This window comes from Eretmochelys imbricata, chromosome 8, assembly GCF_965152235.1.
Source record: "Eretmochelys imbricata isolate rEreImb1 chromosome 8, rEreImb1.hap1, whole genome shotgun sequence".
NCBI classification, from domain to species: domain Eukaryota; kingdom Metazoa; phylum Chordata; order Testudines; family Cheloniidae; genus Eretmochelys; species Eretmochelys imbricata.
Window position 1 is genome coordinate 3,438,783 of NC_135579.1, and position 26,188 is coordinate 3,464,970.

The window sequence follows — 26,188 nt, forward strand, 5'->3', positions numbered from 1 at the left end:
AAAAAGTTGGGAGGTATTGCCAATATGGAGGAGGACTGAAATATCATACAGGAAGATCTGGAGGACCCTGTAAAATGGAGTAATAGAAATAGGATAAAATTTAATAGTGTAAAGTGAAAGGTCATTTATTTAAGGACTAACAAGAATTTTTGCTATAAGCTGGGGACATATCAGTTGGAAGTGACAGAGGAGGAGAACTATCTGGATGTATTGGTTAATTTCAAGATGACTATGAGCCGGCAATGTAATGCGGCTGTGAAAAAGGCTAACCCAGTTCTAGGATGGGTCAGGTGAGATATTTCCAATAAAAACAAGGAAGTGTTAGTACCATTATGCAAGTTACTGGGAAGACCTCATCTGGAATACTGTGTGCAGTTCTGCTCTTCTGTGTTTAAGATGAATTCAACCTGGAACAGGTGCAGAGAAGGGCTACTAGGATGATCCGAGGAATGGAAAACCTACCTTATGACAGCAGACTCAAATAGCTCTGCTTGTTTAGCCTAACCAAAAGAAGGCTGAGAAGAGATATAATTGCTCTCTATAAATACATCAGAGGGATAAATACCAGGGAGGGAAAGGAGATATTTAAGTTAAGTGCCAACATGGACACGAACAAATGGATATAAACTAGCCATCAACAAGTCTAGGCTTGAAATTAGGCAAAGGTTTCTAACCACCAGAAGAGTGACGTTCGGCAACAGCCTTCTAAGGGGAGCAGTGGAGGCAAAAACCTAACTGGCTTCAAGACTGAGCTTTTGATAAGTTTATGAAGGGGATGGTATGAGGAGACTGCCTACAATGGCATGTAGCCCATCTGCGACTGCTATCAGCAAATATCCCCAATGGCCAGTGATGGGACTAGAGAGGGAGGGCTCTGAGTTACTATAAAGAATTCTTTCCCAGGGGTCTCGCTGGTGGGTGTTTCTCATATGCTCAGGGCCTAACTGATCGGCATATCTGGGGTTGGGAAGGAATTTTCCCCTACGTCAGATTGGCAGAGACCCTGGGTGTTTTTCGCCTTCCTCTGCAGCATGGGGCATGGGTCACCTGCAGGTTTAAACTAGTGTAAATGCTGGATTCTCTGTAGCTTGAAGCCTTTAAGTGAAGATTTGAAGACTTCAGGAACTCAGCCAGAGGTTAGGGGTGTAGTACAAGAGCAGGTGGGCGAGGTTCTGTGGCCTGCAGTGTGCAGGAGGTCAGACTAGATGGTCATGATGGTGCCTTCTGGCCTTAGAGTCTATGAATCCGCACTGCGCACTAAGCTTGGGCCTGTGGGCTTGTGGACGCAGTGTTGGCAAGCCTGCTCTGGAGCACCCACACTGTAGCGTAAACCTGGGTTCACAGTTGCTGCCCCCAGTTTCTCAACTGTGCTAATACATCCACACCGCACTGTGTAACACTTCTGACTCAGGTCGGAAACTTGACTTGTGTCCACTCTGCCAAACGACAGAGTTTGTACCCAAGTTGCTCCGGGACTCAGCCTCTGACCCACCCAACTAACCGGGTCCTAGCATCCAGGTCCTGAGTGCTTGCTAACCTGCGTCAAGCTGATTTGTGTGTGTACGGAACAAGGGCTTGGGCTCAGACCCAAGTCAGAGTCTGGGCTTAGTGAGCAGTGCAGACATACCCGTAGTGTTATTGTGATGTGAAGAACTATAGCGACAATTAATAATAACTGGGGACACAGTAGCTGAAATATTTGAGAAAGAATGTACTGGTTTTTTTTAACAAGGCACCAGTTAAAAAGGAAAGGGTCTTTTAGTTGTATTTATTTGTATTGCAGTAGAGCCTTGGAGCTCCTGTCATGGACCAGGACCCCATGGTGCTGGTTACGAGACACAGAACAGAAAGATTGATTTGTTTCAGAGGACAAGCACCGAGGATGCCCTGGTTATATGTGTTTCCTATCCCAACTTTTGGCACTTTTCTATTTATATGTGCCCCATCGTTATCCTGTTAATGGCAGCGCTGATAGGAAAATCTCACTGAAAAATGGAAAAAACGGTCAGTGAAAATTCCTATGGATTTTCCCCCATGTATTGACCCACTCTAACAATAATCACAGTGCTACTGTATTTCTTATTTGTATTTCCACAGTCATGAATCAGGATCCCACTGAGCTAGGTGCTGCACAGAAACAGAACAAAAAGACAGTCCCTGTCCCAAGGGGTTTATAATCTAAGTATAAGACAAAAGACAGCAGATGGATACAGACAGAGAAAGGGGGAGTGCAAGGAAACAATAAGACAATATTGAGCAGCGCAATAGACAGCCTTCTCTGCACACCAGCAATTTAGCCATTGTAACATGCTGGTAATTTTATGGCCACATTTTTATTTACTGCTTTTAACGTCTTAAATCACTGAGGAATAGACTGTTTTCCTTCTGGGGATCTCTTTGCACAATGGGAAGAATCCAAGTGATGAGCAGACCCCATACATGTGTGTATATACCATCGGGTGTGTTGAGAGACAGCAACAGTGAGAGAAAGAGAGAAAGGTCATGACACTGTGGTGAGATTAAGAGACTATGAGTATATCTACACAGCAAAAGCTGAGCACGGTCTAGCCTATCCAAACTAGCTTGAATCCAGATGGCGTGCGGATAATAATTGCAGTGAAGTCAGCACAGCGTGGGCTTCAGAACGAGCTAGCAAGCAGAGTACATACCCAGGGTCTGTTCCAGGTTTATACTACCTGTGCTGAGAAAGTTCAGGGTAGATTTGATCACAGACAGTGGGTGCTGGAACATTTTTAACAGTGGGGGTACTGAAAGCCAGCCCTCTTACCCCTGTCTGCGCCCCGCCCCCCAGAGCTGGGGCCAGGAGCAGGGCTGTATCTCTGAGAGGGGGGACCTGGACAAGGGTATGGGGGCCAAAGCCAGGGCCAAAGATGGGGGCGGGAATGGGGCCAGGAGCAGAGAGCAGCCAGGACCCCGGGTGTGGGGCTGGAAGCGGAGCCCTGAGTAAAACCTGGGAGTGCTGCAGCACCCCCCACACCTCTAGTTCCCATGCCTATGATCACAGATCCCACAGGCAGAACAGAAATGTAATAATAGAGGGCTCTTCAGTATAACAAGGTCCAATGATTAGAAGTTGAAGCTAGACAACTTAGTGCAAGAAATAAGGTGCAAGTTTTTAACAGTGTGGGTATTTATCTACTGGAACAATTTTCCCAGGGTGGTTGTGGATCCTCCCTCGTTGGAAATGTTTAAATGAAATGTGGATGTTGTTCTAAAAGATCTGCTCTAGTTCCATCACAGCCAGTGGACTTGAAACAACAATAAATTAGGGAAGTTTTTTGGCCTGTGTTACACAGGAGGCCAGACTAGATGATCACAGTGGTCCCCTCTGGTCTTAAAATCTATGGATCTCTGATCCTCAGAGTATTACAAAAGGGAAAGCTGAATAAAGCATCCTTTAAAAAATACCTGTGTTGGGTAAGGAGCTGATCTGAGGCTGATTCTTCACCTGAAAGCTGATCACACCGTTGGAACACTGGCTACGGAAAAGCTAATCCGGAGGTGATAAAAATCTTTCAGAGACAATGCCATGAAGTCAAGCATCTATGATGTTTGGGAATCCACTTGTGAACTTGGAGTTTGCAGTGCTGGTTGGCATGTATTACTGGGTGAGCAAGAGGAGAGGTTATGCTACTAAGGGGACCAGATGAAGCCAGCTCACCGGTTTCCCAGTGCTCCTAAAGCTGTTTTAGTGAAACAGGCAAACAAAGGCAATTGTGTCTCTCACCGGTGATGAAAAACAGGCAGAAGTGGGTGTGCACACTGAATATCCATCTGCCTTCAGGATCCTCAGGCAGATGTTGCAGAGACACAGTGGAAATGTTATAAATGTTATAAATGTGCTGGAAATAATCACTCCACAGAAGGGTTCCTGTATTTCATGGGAGTGGCTGCAAGTGCAGTCCAGTTACAGGCCCGCCAGTATTCTCACCTCTTCTTTGCTGGGGGTTTCTATCACTGGACCATATAAAGTTGCACCAGACTAAAACTGGTCAGACAAGGAGCCAGCATAGGAAAGAATTATGTAAATAATATGCACTTACTGGCATCTGGCAGTTTCCCTCTGAGGATCTCAAAGCACTGTATAAATATGAGTAAGCAAACACCCTCTTTGAGGCATGTAAATAGTATTACCCCCATTTTAAAGATAAGGAAGCTAAGGCCCAGTACGGCTGAGGCTAAAATATTTAGCACTGGATGTCTAAAGATAGGCACCTAAATCCATAGGCAGGCACTTAACTAGGTAGCCTGATTTCCAGCAGTGTTGAGCACTCCCTACCCCTATCAAAGTCCGGGGTACCCAGCGCACCTGTGATGGGATGTCCACCCCACACTGGCAGCAAAAGGGTTAACGGGAACCTGAAGGCTCTGTTAGCTCACTGGGTTACACCTGGAGGGAGTGGAGAATCAGTTGGTTATCAGATCCGGCTGGGTCACAAAGAGCTGTGCCCAGCGGGAGAGACCCAGCAGAGAAGCAGGACACGTCGCAGACAGTAAGTTTTGAGAGCCTCTCCTAGGAAGGGAACTCTGATAGAAGGCCGGCAAAGGGGTGGTGTGAGCGCCTGTTTGAACCTCGATAAAAGGGCAGGAACTGACCTTTAGGGAGAAAACCCTGGGAGCTGTTGCTCACTACAGGAGCTGAAACATGTCTAGAGAACCTGGAAAGGGGCTTTGGAAAAAGGCAGGGTAAGACAGGAAGAAGTCTGGAGGCTGAGTGTCACTATCAGACCCTAGAGTAGAGTGGTGGTCTGGGTTCCTCTACCAGGTACAGAGGAAGGTGGAGTGAAACCTGATTCAAGGTGTTAATACTATTGAAAACCCTGGAACGAGGGGTGTAAGGACCACTGGGCCTAGAGTTAGAGGCAGGAGACTTGGGGTAGGGTCACTGGGCTTTTGACCGTGGGACTGAATGTGACCTTCCCGGCGGGCCAAGTCACAAGAAGAAGCGGACCACCACAGGGCCAAGAGCGGCTGCCAGCAGGGGGCACCAGAGCAGGATAGCCTGCTCCATCAGGCCTAGCCACAAGGGGGCGAGTCACTCTTCTGCAGCTCCCATCTGAGCACAGAATTTGTTATATGACCACTTTATTAACTGTAAAAAATATATACTCTGTACACAAAGAATTCCTATTCAAGAAGATCTGAACATTACATTTAACAGTATTATTTAGTGCAATAGATTGTAACTAATAAATATTTCCTTTACCTCATCCAAGAATAAATACTGTCTTAAAGGCATTACCCAGAGGGGCAATATTACAGTTACAAACACATTAGCACCCTGCTCAGGACTTGGGGGGGCGCACACTGTGATGGTCCCTTCCATGCGGGACTAATGTGCAAGGAGTTTACCTTTGAACACCCTGCCACAATTACAGTCCTCGTGCTTGGGGAAGAACCCCTTCGGTGCCCCACTGTGGGTAAAGGGTTGGGGAGGGGAAGAGACAGGGTCATGGCCAAGTATCCCCCACGCTAGTCACAAATGATGCAGTCCCATGTGCCCTGGGCTGCTTACAATTCCCCCGTGAGCTCCCCAAGGTGCAGTTCCACATGGCATCCTATTCAGGGCAGTGACTATAGGCCAGATTTGGTACCACAGGAACATGGCAGTGGGTGAACTGAAACTAGAGGGGAGGACCAAAGAGAAATCGGATGGAACTCAAGACAGTGCAGAATTCTATTTGTGGCTGTTCATGTCCCAAGTTTTGGTTCAGACTATCAAACAGACAGGGGCAGTAGTGGAATTTGGATCTGGAGCCAAACACCCCCACCTTTTGGTGGCGTTCGGATCCAAGGTGCTGGGTCAGACCCGTCTCTGGTTTGTATATGAGGATGGCCTGCCTGGGAAAACGTTTCATGATGAAGTTTCACGTGTGTATAGCTAAGAAATTAATGCAGAACAAAATCAAACGCGGGAGATGAATAAGCTAGGAGCAGTGCCTAGAATACATCTGTACAGGACCTAGTGGCTAATAAAGAACTGAACAGAGTAACATTAAAAATACATATATATACACATTATATCCTGCTCCTTCAAGACCCTTCCTGTTATTCCTAATGCTTATCAAAAACTCCCAGATTGTATTTAGCAATCCTGGGGATTAACAAAAGCTTCTTCTAATACTCCTACACCGTGACTAACACAATATGAAATACCCGGTCCATCCAATTCAAGTAGGAGCTTGGGTTATAAAATACAGGCCAACATTTTCCACACTACTAGGCAAATCATTGTGTTGGTGGCTGTATATGCTGTATGGGACAGAGTCTGGTCTCAGTTACACCTGTTTAAATCCACTGATTTTAAAAGTGTCCAGAAGGCTCAATAATTCTGTCCACAGAAGCGGTAAAGAGGTCTTTGTTTTGGGTGGATCCGTTGCTTTTCTGAGTGGGGAGGAGGGCAGGTCTCTCATTTTATTATCACAAGTGCACTGAGCACCTGAACGTCTCTGCAGCGTTTCATCTCTCTGCGTGTGCCTCCCTGCCTCCTCCACTGAACCTTGTCACCCAGCTGAGAACATGTATCACTGGTGACTGTTGCATTCCCACCCAGCGCTTTCTCTCTTGCTGTCCACCTCTTGTCAGAAAACACACCCGTTCCTGTGTAGCTCTAGAAAGGAGCCTTTCACCTGGGATGACGAGACCCTGAGCTCCCTCCCCTCGCCTGCCCCAGACGTGATCCGCCTAGTACGTTGCCAAGTTGTCCCTTGGTGTTCAAGCTGAAAGAGATCTTTGGAGGCCATTTTTTTCTTCTTATGTAGAAGTCTTGATGAGAGTTTTGACACACACATTCTTCAGCTTTGTTTTCCCCACAAACATCCCCATCTGCACCAGAAAGTCTGCATGTGTAGTTTTATTTGTATTTTCCCCCCACTAACAATATAACATATTTAAGAGACCTTGCAGTTTCTTTCACAGTTTTCTCAGGTATTATGTTCCTATTACTTGGACACTCCCTTCTACTTTACACTCTCCAGTATCCTACATCCCTTACTCCAGAGCTGCAGAGTGAATCATGCTAAGAGATGACAACACTGTCTTAACCCTTTAACGTACAGGATGCAATGGCTAAGCCCAGCCAGAACACCTGTCAGATCTGTGTGTCCTGGTCCCAGTTAATCCATCCATTCCTTTCTGCTCCAGACCGACTGTAACACAGGCAAGTTTAGAAGCATCTGAATGGTTCTTAGAGAGACAAGGTGGGTAAGGTAATATCTTACATAGAGCTCTCCTTGTCAGTGATGGAAACACTTTTCTCAGGGCAGGTGAAAGTTTCCTTTCATTTGGGTGCTTCCAGGGTTAAAATCACAATGCCAGATACCTGAGCTCTGAGGCGACACACTGATCCTTATTATCCTCATGAGAAATTGGCTTGTTGGGTTGGCTGGCTCTGGAATCTTCACTAAACCACTGGGCTGGTTTGTGAGAGTCTTAAACAAAATGGCTGTCTCCATCTTCTCAACATGGAGCTCTTTAAAAGGATTGGCCTGGCTGGAAGTTCAGGCCTCTGCCCCAATCTAGCTAGTACCATTATCTCTGGTAGGAAGGATTTTGTTAATGCTTTGGGTAGGAGTCTGCCCACTCCAGCTTCTTGGTCGGCTTCACTCAGTGAGCCGGTGTCCTGATTAAAGATCAAATTCAGAGATCTCACTCAGCTGATAGAGCAGGGTAGAGAAGGGGGGTCGGTCTTCTTTCCTCTGAGGGAGAAAGAAAAAGAACAGCATTAAACTCCAACTTGAAAAGGGTTACGGGGGTAAGAGAGAGAACCTTGTAATGAGCCAGAGGCTGAATGGTAACAAAGGTAGAATCAATTCTTAAAGGGGAAAAATAAAAGTGAAAATGTGACTGAAATCACCATAGGAAGTGATGTGACCTCATGTGTACAGGGCTTCTCTCCCTCTGATTTACATCTCCTTTCTGCCAGCAGAGAAGTTGGCCCAATAACAGCCGACTTGCTTACAAATCACTGGCTTTGACTTCTGCCCTCTAAAGTGGGACTCAGCCCCCACAGGGTGTGTTCTTAACTGGAGTTAGATAGAATGAGTTAAAATCCTAGTGAAGACAAGGCAGCTTGCAGTTGTCACATGAGTTAGTAGGTCAAGGTAAAGACCATGGTGGAGCCTAGGGTTTACCGTGACCTGTTAACTTGTGTGAAAACTACACACTGCTTAGTCCCTATGATTTTGCCTCATGTTAGCTAACTTGAGTTAAGAACACACCATTTTTCCTAGTGAAGACAAGGGGGAAGGGATCATAATATCTTGCCTGTGTGTGCTACAGTACTAACCGCATTCCAACAGCTGCTCATGAGCTCATAGATGGCCTTGGAGGCCAGCTTGGGTTTATATAGCCGGAGTCCTGCATTGATTTCTTCTACCACCTCTGCGTTGGTCCGGCTTTCGTACGGGATTTTGCCTTCACTGAAGACCTCCCACATCAACACTCCTGAAACAAACAGATATGGAAATGATAGGAAAGGAGCAACAGTGACCTGTCTAAAACATCCCTCCCCAACAGCTGGTTTGAAGGGTCCTCAGCACTCCAATCAATCCCCCAGCAGCCCACCATTTTTATCGGCTTTAAATCCCCATCCCTGAAGAGCCCAGGCTGTGGCCACCATTCTTCCAGCTCAGGAGCACTGGATCGGACTCCCCTCCAGATCACACCTACATCTCTCTCCCTCATCAGCCCGAAGATTCACTGAGACACAAGCCATTCCTCATTCCCCCGCCCGCCCCACCAGGAACCAAGCATGCTCTGTCTACAGGAGTTGAGTGAAGAAGAGCTAGGTTGAACTGCTCTACTTTGAGAGATTACTGTACCTGTCCCCTTCCATATGCTAGCAGATTATGGTGACAGGAAGGGGAGGACTATCTAGTGTTTAAGGCATCTTAAAGAAATGGAAGTCAGGATTATAAAGTACTATGAGATCTACTGATAGAGCTAGGTATTGTACTGCGATTCTGCTCCCAGCTCAATCTTTGATTTATCACAGGACCTTAGGCAAGTCTCTTAGGGCCAGATCTGTAATGTTATTTGGATGCCTGACTCCCATTGTGCTCTGTAGGGTTGAGGCACCTAAATACATTTATCAATCTGGCCCTCAGTCTCTCTCTATCTCAATGTCTGCATATGTAGCCATGTGCTGGAAGGTGAGACTCCAGGACTGCCTTCCCCACTTGGTCAGATGGAGCCTGGGCTTCTTCACTTTCAAGAAACACTACAGAGTTCACTTGATCTCTCCGGCCTTGGAAATGAAGGTGGGTTAGCCAAAGGTGCACATAGGGTTTACAGGGGAAGGGGAGATATATATTCCTCCTGAGAGGTGGAAGGGTAATGGAGAGCTCAGTCTTCATTGTGAGTTTAGTCTGTATAATGTTTTTGCTTTTGATGAATTGCATCAAGGAGAGGCACATCTACGGCGGTCATGACTGCAGTACTAGATGCCTCACAAGCATGATTCAGTTTGTATTTTGACAAACAAGCAGGAGCAAAACTATGAAATAAAATTTGAACGCGTCAAATTAGCCACCCGAGCCTCAGCTATGGGAACTGCTCACCAGAAGAGATGGCAAGTTGTCATTAACTGTGATGAATGCATGTGAAATTGCAATGGAATTTCTCAGGGATTATGGTGCATATTTTACCTCCTCATGAATACCAAAGGAATTCACTAGGACTGCTGTTCAGAATATCAGAGGGAGTCAGCAGAAAGGATGGTGGGGAAATGTACTGCCTCGTCTTGCTTGGAGAAAGAAACAAAGATAAACAAAGGCAGAGGAGGAGTGGGGTGGAAGAGAGACAAGCATAGGAAAATGACGACAAAATTTGTTGCAGTCATGTAAGGAGACTTTATAAATACAATGAACAAAAGTTATTTTGATTCTTGTCAGGGTTTTTTCAGATGGTAACCTGATATGCCTTTTTGGCAGTACACGTGCACCTTGTCTTGGGCTGCCAAGGAAGTTATAAAGGTAGGGATTGATATAGCCAGACAGAAGGATACATCTGGAATAAATACGTCGCCTACAGCTTCATTTTTGCTCAACAAGGTCCAGTTCCCAGCACTGGTGATTCTTAAACAGGGAGAAGGGTGTCAGTATTTCAACCACAGCAGACCACGCTTTAGCAGAGGGGATGCTGGGCCTGGCCTATGAGACTGGGTTAATTGCGGAATAACCTAAATATCTGAACTCCCCCAATGTGCAGGTTCCTAGAGTTGGGAAGCCAGTTCTCATGTCCAGTTCTTTTAGCCTGGTCACAGCAGGATGGTTTCAGTCCCAGCAGAGCAGATTAATGGTCTGTGGGTAATAGAGCAGAAAGACTCCCAGGGGCATGATGCCATGACATGACAGAGGAATCCTCTTATGCAAACCCTGCTGCAGGGGAGATAATAAGTCAGACGGACATTCAACAGTGGCGTCTGCAAATTTCACAGAGGAGAGCCGTGCAATGCAAACAAGTCCCACAAATGTGTCGTTCTATCTTTAGATAAAACTAAATCAACTTTCCCCAACTTGGCTCTACAAAATACTGCAAATAATGTCAAACTATGCAAAAGTTGGTGGGAGCTGTATGGCCCTTAAAGGGGCAGTTTTAGATGGAAAATCCTCTCCTAACTTATTGTCCATACTAATTTCTGAATGGTTGAGTAGAAGAACGTAAACCAAACCTGTCCCTCAGAGCACATTTCTTCCAGTGTCACAGCTCCACAATAGCCAGGATGCTGTGGGATGTCACGGTCAGTTCTATAATCAATTGTTATTTGTTAGGATGTATTTAATGATGGATGACAGAATGCTCAGCGCTGTAGTGAACACGGAAGACATAGCCCCATCCCAGAAACCTCCGTCTTGGATTTTCAAAGCCGCCTAAGAGACTGAGGCACACAACTCCCATTGACAGTCTAATAACCGTCCAACGGGGGTTCATAAGCAAAATTATTTCAAAATACGTAGCAGGACAAACTAAGGGAGAAGATTCTTGAGCACACAATAGTTTAAGGCCCACTCCTGCAACATTTAGTACTGGGCACAGTGCTTAGTATTGTGAGTAGCCTCACTGACTTCAAGCCACGCACAGTACACTGCATTGAGTCATTTTGCAGAGCCATGATTTGCATGCTGGCTGGGAATCTGCCAAACACTTTAGTGGCCTAGGAATGCCATGGAATAGCCTTGGTTAGAACTGAGGTCACTGCCGTTAGTACTTTGAAAAACTGTCTAGTGGCTTTCTTAGGGGTGAGGGTGCAGAAGGGAGAGTCAGGAACAAATTGAAGTCACAGAGCGATACAGCCGAGGGCCCAGGAAACCTGAGAGCACGTGAAGTGAGAAAAGAGCGTGAAGGGACAAGTAACATTTTAGAAGTACATAAAGCAAATGGTGCGAGCAGCATAAATCTCAGGTGGTGGTGAGTTCTGAACAACACAACATTGTCCAAGGCTGATATAGCATAGGCTCCGCTCCTGTTCCCTGTCAGTGCACCTCCCTTCTGATCTTGGACACTCCATCTGTAGCAAGCCCAGGCCTCCTGAACCAGAGACGCTACCTGGAGCTGCAGTACTGCAAACTGGCCTTGGTGCAGCAGGTTGGATTTGCAGTACCCCACAAAGCCTAACTAGTTTATTGTTCTGTCTCCTTTGTCCTGAGAACAAAGGATTTAGTGCCCCTGCTGGCAGTCTTTATTCAGACAAAAGACCCATGCAACCCAGCAATTGTTCTGCCGGAATAAGGTCTTCCCTTCAGGATCAAGCTCCTGCTGATTATCTGATTTGCAACTTACTGAGTCCCCCTGTTCTGATAGAGGGTTCTTACCGAATGACCAGACATCAGACTTGGTGCTGTAGTTGGAGTAGGAGAAAACCTCTGGGGCAGACCATTTGACCGGGAACTTGGTGCCTGTGGAGCTCGTGTACTGATCATCAAGGACATACCTGGGACAGACAAAGAGCAGAGCATGTTCAGTGACACGCTCTGTTGTCAAAGCTCAGGGGTCACACTGTGTAGGCCACACACATGCCACATTACCTCGACATTCCAAAATCCGACACTTTGACGACTTGGGATTCTCCTACCAAACAATTCCGAGCTGCCTGCAAGAAAGGGAAAAATACAAGAAGATGTTTAGTACTTAAGGTTTATCGGCTGTGCTTCATTCCTTTGTCCTCTTATAGACAGACGGTATTTAAAGAACTGCTTAATTGCCCCATAGAAATGTCTAGCTGAGCAAGGTGGAGAGTAAAAGTGACATCACGTAGTGAGATGGGGTCAGACAATTTAAATGCTATAATTTCCAGTTCAGTTTATCCTCAGTGCTTCCCTGTTAAGAAAGTCCTACATGGGGAAGTCTGACCTGTAGTTTGCTCAGCTCTTGTATTTCTCCATCCATTAAAAATTCAGGCAACTACCCACTGACCCACACGCTGTCTAAGCTGGGGTTAGCCAAACAATCGATAACTACTCCCCCGTCCCTGGGAATCAGGAGCAATCTAAGCTGAGTAATCCAGTCCCTTTTCTACAACAACGAATATATTTCTCAAAAATAGCTTTTAAAACGCGACTGATGTGGCCTGATGTAACAGGAAACAGCCGCTGCCACATTTGTATCAAGCAATGGAATCATACATAGCAGAAATCCCTGGTTGGCCACGGGACCACTGGTTAATGAAAAGGACTATTCCAGAGAAGGGGGGGTTAGTAACAGCGCACCCTGGAAGACAATAGAGCTTTGACTTCTTCACTGATCTGAGAAATGAACACTTTGTTCATCTCAGAGTCGCCAGCACCAGCAAACCGCGGGAGCTGGAGTCTGCAGTGAGGGGAAGAGACAGCACAGGAGAGGGTGGGACTTTGCACCCTGCCTCCTCCCCCAAATGCAGCTCTAGGCCTCCAGTGAAGGAGAGTAGACAGGGCCCCAGAGGAAGCTTCTTCCACTAATTCTTCTTCCCTCATTCCCTGCTATTTCATAGCCTCCTCTGGGCTCAGCACGCCCTCAAGCTCAGCCAAAAGCCACTGGGCCGATGCAAGGAACAAGTGGGGGGGAAATGCCTTGTCTAGGCTAATCCAGACTGCTCTGCGATGAGGGGAGACCGCAGATCCTCCTCCAACAGATACACTGTGAGGCTGAGGCAGCTGACATGAGGCAAGAATCCCAAGAAATTAACCAATCCTGGCTGGCTCGGAGAACAAGACAGTTTACGGGGGACATACCAGGTCTCTGTGAATGACAGAATCCTGCTCCAGATAAGCCATCCCTTCGCACACGTCTTGGCACATCCCCAAGAGGGTTTCCTTGGAAAAGCTGCCTCTCTGGTTTCTGAGGTAATCCGACAAACAGCCATGCTCCATGAACTCAAACACCAGACATATGGGGGCCTGTTCCATGCACACGCCATACAGCTGGACTAACTTGGGATGAGACAGCTTCCTGCCAGGAACAAAAGGAACGTGGGCGAGAGGAGAGTGAGGTGGGCGCGTAGGATCAGCAGTCACTCACAGAAATTGTCATAAATATATTTCCCAAACACTGTACAGTAACAAACCTTGTTAGTGCCACTACAACCCTTCCTATGCTAAGCATAAGTAGCTCTTGCTGTGAGATGGACAAGTGTGAAAATAAAAGAGGGAATTTAGGGGCGGATTCTAACATCACACTAGTTCAGCACTGATGTATCAACATTGACTTCAACAGAGTTATTCTGGATTTACACCGATGTAAGTGAGATCAGAATCAGGCTATTGAAGAGTCAATGTATGTGACGGAAGTCTAGCGGTGCAAATCAAGGTGTCCCTGCCTCCACACTCAATATTCCTGCCCTTCCTTTTACATATGCACTTTACAATTACCTAATACATTTGTCTTTTCAATATGGTCGCTCTCACATTCAGCATGAGTACACAGGTCTACGGTCAGAAAAGTATTGCACAAGACTTGCTGACAAATTCTGTGCACCCAAAACACCCCCAGGAACAACTGGTCAAAAAAGGTGGTGTTTTTTCCATGAACATGTTCAAATAAAATGGATTTTGTTCCGGCTTTTGTCAAAAAAGCACAAAACAAAAATTTGAATTGCCAAAAATTGAAAAAAAAATTTTTTTCAACAAAAGCCAAAAAAATCTAAATGAAATTTCTTCTTGTGGCAGTTTTTGTCAAAAAGCCATTTCTGGTCCCAAACCCCACATCCCTGTTATGAAGAAACGGAGATCTAGCTTCATGTTTTGGGTATTGGTAGAAGTATAGACACATTCTCTCACACTAAAAATTCATCTGGGCAGTAACTGCTACAGCACACGCTTTTATACACATCTCACTAATAAACAAACCAGCATCTAAGCACAGTTTAGATTGCATGATATTATTTTAATGTTTCAATAGGGTGCTCTGAACCATGGATGGGTTCATTTTTTCTGTCCTACTGAGCACGCCCAGAATATACCGGCTGAGAATATAGAGCAGCCCACTTACATCATGACTTGGGCCTCCTCAATAAAGTCCTCTTCTGACATTGCTCCTTCGCGAATGGTCTTTATAGCAACTTTAGTCTGCTCAAGCCAGTAGCCAAGATGGACCAGCCCAAACTGACCGCTGCCGATCTCCTGCACAAATGTTAGCTCCCAAGGATTTATGACCCATTTTCCTGTTAACAGTAAGGGAACAAAAGGAGTAAAGATCTACCAGTAACGTATGAGGAAGGATGGACTTGCAGGTAAGGCACTGAACTAGGATTCAGGTGATCTGCTTCTACCTGTGTAATGTTGGGCAAATCACTTAACCTCCCTGTACTCCAGTTTGCCATCTGAAAACTTGGGATAATAATTATTCCTTTTTCCCACCCTGTGTCTGTCTTGTCTATTTAGACTGTAAATTCTTCAGGGCAGGGACTATCTCTGCATATGAATATATGCAGCACCAAGCAAAACTGGGTCTTGATGTCAGTTGGAGCCTCTAGGAATTACAATGATTACAATAACGATAATATTACTGTAGGAAACAATGTACAACAACAATGGGCCTATCACACGGCCCTCAACTCTCATAGATGGCAGCATCACAGGTTACTTGGGAAGATGAATGGTATTGTTTCAGCATTTACTTCCATATTTAATATTGACTTAAACAGGATTGGAAGCTATTCAGTTTCTCCCAGGAGGCTCCTTTAATCGACAGTGTGCCTACTAATTCCCTGGGGTCTTTCAAAGTCTGGTCATCTCTCCTGGAAATGTCTGAGTGTAAAGACTTGGAAACTGCCAGTTACTGCTGGGATGTCTCCATAAGGAGATTCAGGCTCACAGAGCCTACCTACGCTCCGGGGGATGAACATGCTATCTCAAGGCAAGATAAGTATAGGCAGGGGAATAACTCCTTACCATAGCTCAGTCCTGCAGTGATAGGGGCCTTTTCTCTCCAGGAACAAACAGCATACCGCAAACGAGTGACGAGACCTGGATCACGGAGGAAAATATGGGCCCTAGTTATTGCAGCTGACTAACATGGTGCAAAAAGCGCAAAGGTGACATACCGCCATAGCAACATCTGATCATTGGAAACTGGTAAAGAAATGAATGAAAGTCAATGCATACCAGCCCATGCAAAAGCTACCTTTGGAAGGTCAGAGGTAGGTGTTTTAGTATTTTGTACTGGATTAAAAGGTACTGGGGACACTTGTCATTGTGTCCTCACTCAGGGTTGCTGAATCAGAGAATGTGTATGCGATGCTTTGCTAGAGCAGAATGCAGAAGAGTTTGCACAGTCTCCTTCACTAAAGTCACTGGAAAAGTTTGGGGCAGGTGTTAGGGAAATATTCTTAACAGCAAGAGCAACTATGAAACTGACAACCACAAAAGGTGCTCCAAGTGCTCCACTTTAGCTAGTCAAGAAGGGATTTGGAACAATGATGGTCAGAAATGAGGTACTGTACATGTAATGAGTAGTTCTGCAAAAAGCAGATTGAATGACCCAAATGGTGACCCAACCTGGTCTTTTATTTCTAACCCCAGTGTTTTCTAGAAATAACTTTTTATTCTTAGAGAAGCACAAAATGAGAAGTCCTGCTCTGAGGGCATTAGCGGTTGTCAATGCATTGCAGGGACTGCTAAATCCCACTTGGTGGCAGCCGAATCTCTGTTCGGGTCAAGGGTGGTGACTTCCTGTCTGCTCGAAGGAAGCAGTTTCCGATCTACATCAGCCAGAACCTTCGTTTTTGCCCAGTCACTAAACAGGAGCTACGGAAATTAGAAGTCTCCATTATCTGATGATTGATTTCTGCTGCAATATCATGTGATGCCTGATATTTAGAGGCCATCTCTCATGCACAAGGCATCTCTGTGAGCTTTATTCTGTCGAAGGGTGGATACAGGCAGTACAGGGGCTGTGTACGGTTTGCCAGTGCAGCCACTATGAAATCTACAGTAGATCATACACTGCCTTAGACATCTGAACCCTGCTGCAGTTGAGAGGTAATGTTAGAAACTAGGTTGAGATTAACCCTTTACTGTCATCAGAAAGTGCCATGGGATCTTTAACCTCCAGCTAACCAGCGGCCAGAAGTGAGATGGAAATTTCATCTTAAGAGCAGAAGTCCTGAGAGCCTTCTCTCTTCCCAACCAAAGTCACCCAGCACATGGGAAAACAGCACTCACCGGCTGCGTTGTGCTGGTGATAGTTGATGAGTTCGGGGATGGAGTCGAAGACGTGCTTTTCTGCCAAGTAATACCGCTTGGGGTTCTCATCAGTCTCTTTGATGTGATAATGCTTGATAACTGGGGTGCTGTCGTTGCTGAAAAAGAAGACATATTCTGTAAGAATAACAGGCAGCAACAAAACCCCAGGAGCAGGGGAGATGAAGGGAAGAGGCAAGAGCAGCCTTACACTGCCAAGATTTTCCTAATTGTTCTGTCCCTGAATTCCTGTAACATTTGGCAGCACCCAGGGGGGAAAAGGTCCATGGAATACAAAGTGACAACAGAGCTTTGCATCTACACAGCATGACATAAGCAATGTGTTGCTTAAACCACCTTTCTCTTCTTCCTGGAGTCAAGATTACAAATATCCATAGCAGAATCCAACAATTTGGAAAAGTATGTTTGTGACTCAGGATTCCCAGGGCTGTGCTTTAATGTATTAGAATGGTGAACGGTGTGTTCTGTTACTCCCTAGGATGGAGACCTGCTCTTTGATGGCAGGAAGAAGAGATTCACCTTTAAGGGCGAAATGCAAAGCTAAGATGAAACCTGAAGCTCACAAACAGGGTGTGGAGAAACTCTGCCTTTGGGTCTAACTAAGATGTCCCCCTGCACACAAAGGGAAGAACCTCCAGCTGCTGAATTAGTGGGTTAATTGTTAAGCCTTCCAATGGAGCAGACAGCCATTATACTGGAAGAGGAACAAGAGGGATGAGCTACAAAAATCAACAAAACCACCTGCTTGCTCATTGACCCTCTCACTTCCCCAGTGGCCTCACCTGTACAGACAGAGAGGTCTTCCTTGTGGTATTGGGGACACAACGTTGCCAACCTCAAAGCTGGAATTTTAGCTGGAATTTTAGGGTCCATACGGGGCAGTTACAGTGCAGCACCGCCATGTCCACACCGCCACCGGGGAACCTCAGCATGGAGCTTCACCCCTTGGGGACAGGACAGTCTGAAGCATGGGGCTGGCCCGAATGGGAAGCTCTGCCTCCGAGAGTCTGAGAGAGGAGAGCCCGACAGAGTGAGTGGCAGGGGGCTGGCTCCAGCATGGAGCCCTGCCTCTGGGAGCCTAGCAGCTGCTGCTGGTGTGCTCTGCATGCACACCCCTCTAATGTGCTTATGCTTCACCGCCACACCACCACTGTCACCTGGACAAGGCTACAAGCTCCAGTAAAATCACCCAAATGTCAGCACAGGGAACAATTTGCAGCCCAACAAATTGCCTGTCGCCGATTCCAGGTATTTTGTCGTGAAGGCCTTCAAAAACTAGCCCAGCTGGTGAAAAATCACCTTTTTTGGCAACACTGCTTTAAGGGCTGAGCTTCCCAGACAAAGAGCTCTTTTTCTTAGGCACAGCCAGTTGCACCTGGACAGAGACTAAGGTGCAAGCACCTTAAGCACTGAGTGATTGCTGAACCACCACCTGGTTCCAGTAGCAAAGAGGAACTAAGAAGATACCCTGCGTGGAAGAATGCAGCAGCTAAAAGCCCCACCAGAGCTGAAACTCTCTGGAAATGTGGAAACCAACTCAAGAAGGCTGAAGGAGCACGGCACTCTACAGAACACCACAGCCATGAGCTCTCAGAGAATGGGCTGTGAGCATAATTATCTCTACTGCTGCTTTTTGAAACTAGGCTTTCTTCTTCATTACCAAAACCTTTTCTGATAGTGGCATGTTGTGTGTATTCTGTATAATCCCCTTGTAGGCCGTGATCCTGTAAACACTTAGGGGACTAGCTTCGCACATGTGTACTACCCCTGGGATCAATGAGACTATCCATATGCGTAAAGCGATGTGCGTACGTGTTTGCAAGAGCACAGCCATACTTGTGTTTTCACCAATGTATTTTGCTCTGTGTAGGGCAGTTTGCCACACCTCTATGCCCGGCAGGTGTTCATCCCTCTTTTTCAGAAGCGCTACGGTTCTCCCTGAGTTCTTCCTTTGGGAGCAGACGTGACTCTGGATGTTAAAGACTCCCACATAAGTTGCTGGCTGAAGCCACTTAATCAATGCAGAAACCTGCTGAGCTGAGCTGTACCTTAAGGCCTTGGTGAAAACGGAGACCGTGTACATGCCAGGCTGCCTCGAATCTCTCACCATGAACGCACCTTCCTTACCCTGAGCCAAGAGCAGAAGGAAGAAGGGAGGTTAGAAGCCCGGTGTGAGTAGAAACAGGTTGGGGGTATGTCACTTTACTACATGTCCGTGCAGCACCAAGCACCGTGGGGCTCTGCCCTTGACTGGGACTCCAGGTGCTACTGTGATATAACTGATTAATAATAATAATAACCCCTTTGATCAATGAGGCCCTGAGACTTGGAGCATGTATCTGGCATGAGTTGCTCTGAACACTTCTCGCCCCTCCCTCTCACCATTCATGATGGGAAATGCTGGCCAAAAGTCGCCCACATGCAGAGCCACACATTCTGGAGGAGCTCAAGCAGGTAACAGTCATGGAGATAAATATGCCCCAGATACAACCCACAGTGCAGTCACACTGGTGTGAGAGACAGGAGAAATCAGCTCCCTGAGCAGCGCGTGGACACCTCCCGTAGGAGTTTATAGGAAATTTTCAAAACACAAACCCAGCTCATGCAGGTTTTTATTTCCACCGAAATGCCATTTTTTCAGAGCAACAAAACCTTGCTCTTTTGCTCTGCTGTTACTAGAACTGGTCAGAAAATGGGGTTTGATTTAATGGAGAAAATTCTGACAAACTATTTTTTCCTCTTTTCATTGAAATTTACTTGGGTGAAATATCAGAAACTGAAATTTTCTGGTGTTCAGCCAAAACATTTCAGTTTTGGGGCATTCAGAGTTTTGATCAAACAGCAAAAATTTCTGTGGAAAGCAGAAACTTTTCACAGAACGTTTTTGTTTAATTGAAACCCCAGTTTTCCTTTCACTAACAGTTATGAAGGAAAATGTTTGACCAGTCCTCATTATTATGGAGCATCTGTTTGGGAAGGGAAGATGCTCACACAAAATCTGGGCAGAAGTAAGGAAGGTTTTTTGTTATTTTGATACATGTTTGGCCCTGTCCTTACACCACACTCTGGGTGAGAGCAGGCACAGAAATACCGGAGGAACTTAGGATTCAACTGTCTTATAGCTCGGGCAGCCCACAGGATCTTTTCCACCTTTGTCAATAATTAAATATTAGAGAGACAAGGTGGGTGAGGTAATATCTTTTATTGGACTAACTTCTGTTGGTGAGAGGGACAAGCTTTCGAGCCACACACAGAGCTCTTCTTTAGGTTGAACACTGTGTGGCTCGAAAGCGTGTCATTCTCAACAACAGAAGTTGGTCCAATAAAAGATATGACCTCACCCACCCTGACACTCTATTATCCTGGGACTGATACAGCTACAACTATCCTGCATGCACTGATTAAACATTGTTCTTCATTTGACACCGTACTGTTTCCCTGGGAAATGCAGAGGGACGTTCTCTTTGTGATGCCAGTGGCGCTATTCTGGATATGTCTGTGGGCATTTTCTAGGAGGAGATATCACTTGACCTCTTTCTGCATGGGCTATGTGGAGTCATTGTGGTGTAGCAAAGCCACCTCCCTTCCCACCAACCATGGAAAACTTGGAATAACAAAAATCATATTTAGAATACAGAAAAGTGGGCAACTGTGCTCATGAGAATGAGCGGCCTGAGCTGTTTATTGACACTAGATTTAGGTTGCCAGCTGACTTTGGCAGGCACTTGCATGGACCCCATTGGGGATCTGCATAGGTGGAGGGGTTCACTCATGAGGACCCCTTTTTCCGGAGTAGGGCTGTAGAGCGGGCAGGAGCTATGTAAATGTCCCCTGTAGAGATTTGCCCTGGCACCTCAATCCTGACCTGCAGATCACTCCTTGCAATTCCAGTCCAGGGCGCTGTGTCAAGCGGAGACTGCCAGGCAAGCTCAATTATGGGTATAAGGAGAGACCAACATTTTGTAGGGACTAACTCCAGACCAACAAACTCATCAACATTGGCAACCAGGAATCCAGGCCTCTGGAGGCAAAACAGAATTCCTTAACCCACTGGGAGTCACCTAACTTCCTTCCTCATATGCAATATCTTTAAGCAAATTGGAGTCGAAACAAACTTATTGCTTTCCAAATTCATTCAAAAAGTAACACACTTTACCTCATCTTTGAGGAGTGCTTCTGCTTTGTTTCTGCTGATATTCTTATTATACCATCTGAAAGCAACAGAAAGACTCAGTCAGGAATTCCAGGCTATTTGGACCAATCATCATATATTGCCTTGTTTAGCTTGCATAAGCAAAGCCATTTTTAAAAAGTCAGTGACCAACTTGCTCCACAACAATGAAGAAAATATACCCCAGGACTGCCCATATTTGGCAATCTGAAGACATGAATATTAATTCGTAGCAGTTAACTCAAGGGATGTAATACATTTTGTAAAGGCTAATATCAAGTCTGTAAAGTAGGGCCAGTCAAGGGCCAGTCATGGAAAAGTATTTTTGATGGAAAAATATCTTTGAATTCTATGAAAACTTTCAAGAAAACGTTTACATCATTCATATTTTCCTGATGGTTTTCAATGAATCGGTTTGAACAATTAGTTTCCTTTTGATTTGAACCGAAACAAAAACGTGTGTTTTGGGTTTTGTGGGATTTTTCCCCTTCCCCACCGCCCACTCCCTTTTTTAGTTTCAAATCATTTCATTGACAACAATCTAAAATGTAGAGAAAACCTTCCCCCAAAACAAAAATATTTGGTTTTGTGCAAAATTTGTTGATGGAAGAACATTCCCATTTTTAACCAGCCCTAGTTCTATTAGTAATAGGAAAGAGTTACTGACTTGAACTAACATCTTCACTATACCAGAAGTATACAATGAGACTGTCCAAGAATAACATCAAGTTTAAGGTGAGAACGCTGCAGTTCCCTATTCATTTATGTGATGTTACAAGACAGGCTCACAGGACCTGATTCCACTGTCTTCTAACTAGTATGATCATATACATCTGTTCTGTGGGGCTGTCAAACGTTACCCAAAGAAGTGTCATAATGACTATGCAACGTGCAAGACAGTGGGACTTCAGGCTCACTGAGTCAGCAGCAGCTGTAATATTTAATGCTACCTAGTTCTTACTCAGTACTTCTCATAACTCGATCTCAAAGCACCTTGCAAAGGAGGTTAGTGTCGATGCCACTAGAGCTGTCAAGACCCATGAAACAAGTTCAGGCTACTTACTCGTATATTTGCAGGTTGTCTGGTGATTTTTCCACCAGGTAACTGCTTGGTACATATCCTTCGTGCCTGTTAAAAGGAGATTAGGTTGTCAGTATATCAGAAAGCCAGGAGCTTCTTTGTACATGTACTGTCAGCTCTGAAAACTTTAGTATGTAGGAAACCTCACTCCGTGCTCTGTATTTGCTTGTTGTTTTGAATGGATGCCAGCCAAAAATTAATCTAGACAAAAAATAATTTGTAAGGAGCTGATGTAGCATATTCCCTCCACCCCAGCTGAAAAGGAGGATTTGTGAATGAAAGGGGTGTACCTATGGTACAGTTAGAACTGCTTGGGAAATCTTCCAACAGAACAGTGGTTTGTTGGAAAACGCCGTTTGTTGTAATAGAAACTGTTTACAGGAAAGGGACGGCTTTTCCAAATTTCCCATTTTAAAAACAATTTGAAAGAAGTTTCAAAACATTCCATGTCAACGTTGTACCAAAGAGAAAAAGGTCTGGTTTGGGGTTGGAATGACTTTTTATTGCAAAATGTAACTTAACTGACAGTAAAAAAAATGAAATGTTTTGACATCATCAAAACCAAACTATTCAACTGGCCCAGTCTGATTTTTTTTTTTTTTTTTTGGTTCATGAAAATTGTTGAGATTTTGACTTTTCATCCTGATTTGGGATGGGAAAAAGTTTCAAAATCTCACAAATTCTCATGAGACAGGAAACCTGTTTCCCATCCAGCTATAGGGACCGTGCTTTCCCTGTGCTCCACCCAGGGCAATGCAGTTACACATTGCTCTGTGCTCAGGGCTATGTGCTAGTTCTTACTCACGCATAGACCCTTCATTTAGGTGGAATTACTCATTTTCGGCAAGGGTTACGGGACCAGGCTGCTTGGGAGCTGCAGTATTAATATGATTAATTCAGCTAGTTAAAACCTGTTCTGTGCTGTTTCTGTTCTGCTCAATCTGGAGAATATTATCCTGAAAACACTGGAGCTAAGTGGCTTCTGCTTCCTCTTTGGGCTTTGTTCTCGGCAGGCTTTGCAAAATTTTGTTTTCCAAAGCTGTAAGGCTGTGTTGCCAGCTGGGGGTTGATATGAAAACGGATGTGTTTTAATTAGAAGACCAGATTCCATACACATAAGCAGTCCTAAAGCTACCTTTTCCATTAGTTGTTCCACTGAAGTCAATGGGACCCCTCCTCAAGGACGGTGCTACTCAAGGTGAGTAAGGGTACCAGAATCTGGCCCTCAACAATTTTTTATTGAGTGTGTTTTGTAATGGACACACACAGCAGATTTACAGATGACTTAGGCGCTGCTAGGACAAAGGTACCTACCCATTCTTATCCTGAACCATCCACCAATGATCCTCAGAGTTGTCGATAATGTAGTACTCCTCACCGCGCTGTAAGGTCAACTCCTGGGGATTCTGAGCCTTGTAGTCATATATGGCCATTACTAAAGCATCCTTGGGGTCTAGCAACAGCCTCTGCAAAAAAGAAAAACAATAACCAGGCTCAGAATTTATATCCACAAAAATACAGGGCAAGTAGCCACTAACTGCTAAGTAGGTGAAATGTACCCTCTATAGTGGATCCCATATCCTTGATGCTGGAAAATTTACATGGAAAATGATTGGGTCTCTAGGGCCCTGGTGGGGGATGCTGGGATCACTGAGAAATTCCCAGCCCTTTTGAACAACAGCAAGCCCAGCTGCCTGGTGAAGGAGCAACATGAGGACTGGTTATCAGTGCTGCTGGGCTTGCCCACCTTTGACTTGGAATAAGCTTGAAGTGTTTCAGTGTCGTGGCGTTTAGCACAGCAGAGGTTCTGCTTCTCTCGCAACAAAGTAAAATATTGCAAAGCTGCTGCCCATTTGTCAAACCAAACTGCATCTTAATGAGCAAACTTAGCTCCTTACATGGCGTTGCTCATACACAGTTTGAGAAAGACAAAGGTGAAAATCCAAGAGGAGCGTGGAATCCAGGAAGAATCACGGGCGTGCTAATCTCTTTGCAGAGAATAGTGCACTGAAAAGCAATGAGCCCTAAATGGGGCATTTTCCCCAGGGCAAGTTAATCAGACAAGGCACTGCTGAGGCTTCTCCTGCCTCGCTGCACTCACCCAGTTATCTTCAGGAGTGGGAGGAAGAGGCTTCTTGGAGGCTGAAATGAAATGAAGTAAATTAATTTGGAACCAATCTAGACAAAACCAGAGAAGAATATCAGGGAGCCATGTAAGTGACATCGAAATGGCTGTGAGGTATAGAGAAGAATATAATTTAAGAATAACAAGGCTTGGCTCCTTATTGCTGTTGGAATAAGAAGCAAAAAACGACCCTCACACTTGCATAGCATCTTTCAACCAGAAGAACTAGACCTGAAGGTGTTGTATGGGGGTTGCCCAGGCACCAGTGGAAAGCAGCTGTTGGTAGAATGCAACGTTTGTTTCCCCCTAGCAGCGCTATACAGCCAATTCAGAAGAGGAAGTGGAGAATAACTTTCTCAGCTGAAACCACAGGGCAAATGGAGGTAGAACAAAATAGAAATATAATTTTGCCATGACACAGGAGCAAACTCCCTTCTCTTGAGAGAATTGTCCTGGGTCATTTACTGATCACAAGTGGTCAGCAAGTTGGTTTTACACCTCATTCAAAGGATAGCACCTAACACCCCGGTGAGGTAACTGGGTCAGTTTTAATTCAGAGGAAAGAATACCATTTAAAAAGGATGATAGGAAGACGAGGATAAGGTACATCCTGGGAAGGTGGCACCATTTCTCTTCCCTGGAAATGTAGCACAATGTTCTTCAGTGCTTTTTACAAGGTGGGATGAATCTTACTGTTGCTTGGCACAGACAAATCGAAGACTGAGAATATCCGTAATGACTCCCGTACCGTTCTTGGTGGGGTCATATTCTATACATCCGGCTGCCAGCTTCTCTGTCTGGGCACAGCATCTCCATCTCCCATCTATCCAAAAATTTGGATGATACTTCGGCACCAAATTGTTGTTGTTCCTGGTTTCTGAAAGAAGTCAGGAAATGTTTTGTTTTAAAAAGGATTTATACGACAAACTGAGGTCTGTGGCACTGACATGAGCTCTGATAAAGATCAGTGGAAGTGAGTGAAAATCATCTGAATTTCAAGGAAAATTGTTTTCCCTCAGTCAGAGAGCGTGAACGCTGATGACAGCCCTCTTTTTGTGAGTATCTTCAGCCAGATGTGTTTAAATGTTCTACTTTCTCATGTAAGGAGTGTATTCTCCCATCAGTGGATACAAAAAACCCTGATTAACATTAATGGAAATTATGCAATTGCACAGGGAAGACTAGAATCTTGGCAAAGTGTTTCTCTTTAAATTTTCAACAACAAAGGCAAAAAAAAAAAGCACTCATAAAAAAAATAGAAAACCTGACATAGCATTTAGCAAAGATGCTTATAAGAGACCACAACTGTACCGCATGTATAGGATACAGTCAGTTACTACTGTCGGCTCAGTTACAGTGTTAGCTGTATGGCTCAAAATTGGCATTTAACATTTAGCATTCACATGCTTAAATACCCATCTGACTGTCCTCATGAGGGATTAAAGCTCCCATGTTTGAAATTAGTGCTCTCTGGGTAAAAAAACCTTTTACTATTAAAAAAAGATCTGCAGGCCTGAATCACCCGAGCCTGTTAAATTGCTCCGTGAAGATGAAGTTATGAAATGTTTAACTAAAGGAAGTGCTAAAGCGGAGCACTAACCATAGCAGCCTTTAGCAAAGTAAATGGTTGCAGAGTAAATGCAGCAACAATGAACTTCATAGCAAGGCTAAATGTCTCCCCGATAAATGGAACACTCCCCTCACATTACAACAGCCAGTGTTATAAACCAGGAAAAGGTAAAGGGGAGGACTTGTGCAATCCGTGTTACTAAACAAGACCTCCCTTATCTCAAGCACTATGGTCCTTTCTGTTTGCAGTGCTCACTGCACTTTCACTGCATAATCAACACAGTGATCCCAACAAATATAATCCAAGAGGAGAGGGAAATAAAAGCCATCCACAAATAAACCTCCCAATAACGACTTCTTTAGGAAGATTGTTATCCAAACAAAGAGTCTTAACTGTGGTTGAAAGATTTTCTACACACCAAAAACTCTCTTTATATATACCAAAAAAAAATTAATCAAGTAAAATACCCTCTCTCCCCCAGCATCAGAAGAATCAAGGTTAGGACAATGTATTAACTAACTAATGTTGCCAGTGAAATCCAACC

At 45.0% G+C, this 26,188-nt stretch overlaps 1 protein-coding gene across 1 annotated transcript in view; it reads right to left on the bottom strand.

The window, feature by feature from the left end:
- Nucleotides 1-5,111: 5,111 nt before the first annotated feature.
- Nucleotides 5,112-26,188, bottom strand: part of ITK (IL2 inducible T cell kinase) — a 43,826-nt gene continuing 22,749 nt past the window's right edge. Inside the window, exons 4-17 of the mRNA XM_077824963.1 lie at nucleotides 24,823-24,951; nucleotides 24,051-24,091; nucleotides 23,264-23,415; nucleotides 21,932-21,997; nucleotides 20,854-20,908; nucleotides 18,746-18,825; nucleotides 16,659-16,795; nucleotides 15,387-15,461; nucleotides 14,485-14,656; nucleotides 13,230-13,446; nucleotides 12,048-12,112; nucleotides 11,835-11,953; nucleotides 8,309-8,466; nucleotides 5,112-7,718 (exon numbers count right to left, since the gene is read on the bottom strand). Coding sequence (XP_077681089.1) covers nucleotides 7,647-7,718; nucleotides 8,309-8,466; nucleotides 11,835-11,953; nucleotides 12,048-12,112; nucleotides 13,230-13,446; nucleotides 14,485-14,656; nucleotides 15,387-15,461; nucleotides 16,659-16,795; nucleotides 18,746-18,825; nucleotides 20,854-20,908; nucleotides 21,932-21,997; nucleotides 23,264-23,415; nucleotides 24,051-24,091; nucleotides 24,823-24,951 — 1,538 coding nt within the window. The 3' untranslated portion in view covers nucleotides 5,112-7,646. The remainder of the gene's footprint in view (nucleotides 7,719-8,308; nucleotides 8,467-11,834; nucleotides 11,954-12,047; nucleotides 12,113-13,229; nucleotides 13,447-14,484; nucleotides 14,657-15,386; nucleotides 15,462-16,658; nucleotides 16,796-18,745; nucleotides 18,826-20,853; nucleotides 20,909-21,931; nucleotides 21,998-23,263; nucleotides 23,416-24,050; nucleotides 24,092-24,822; nucleotides 24,952-26,188) is intronic.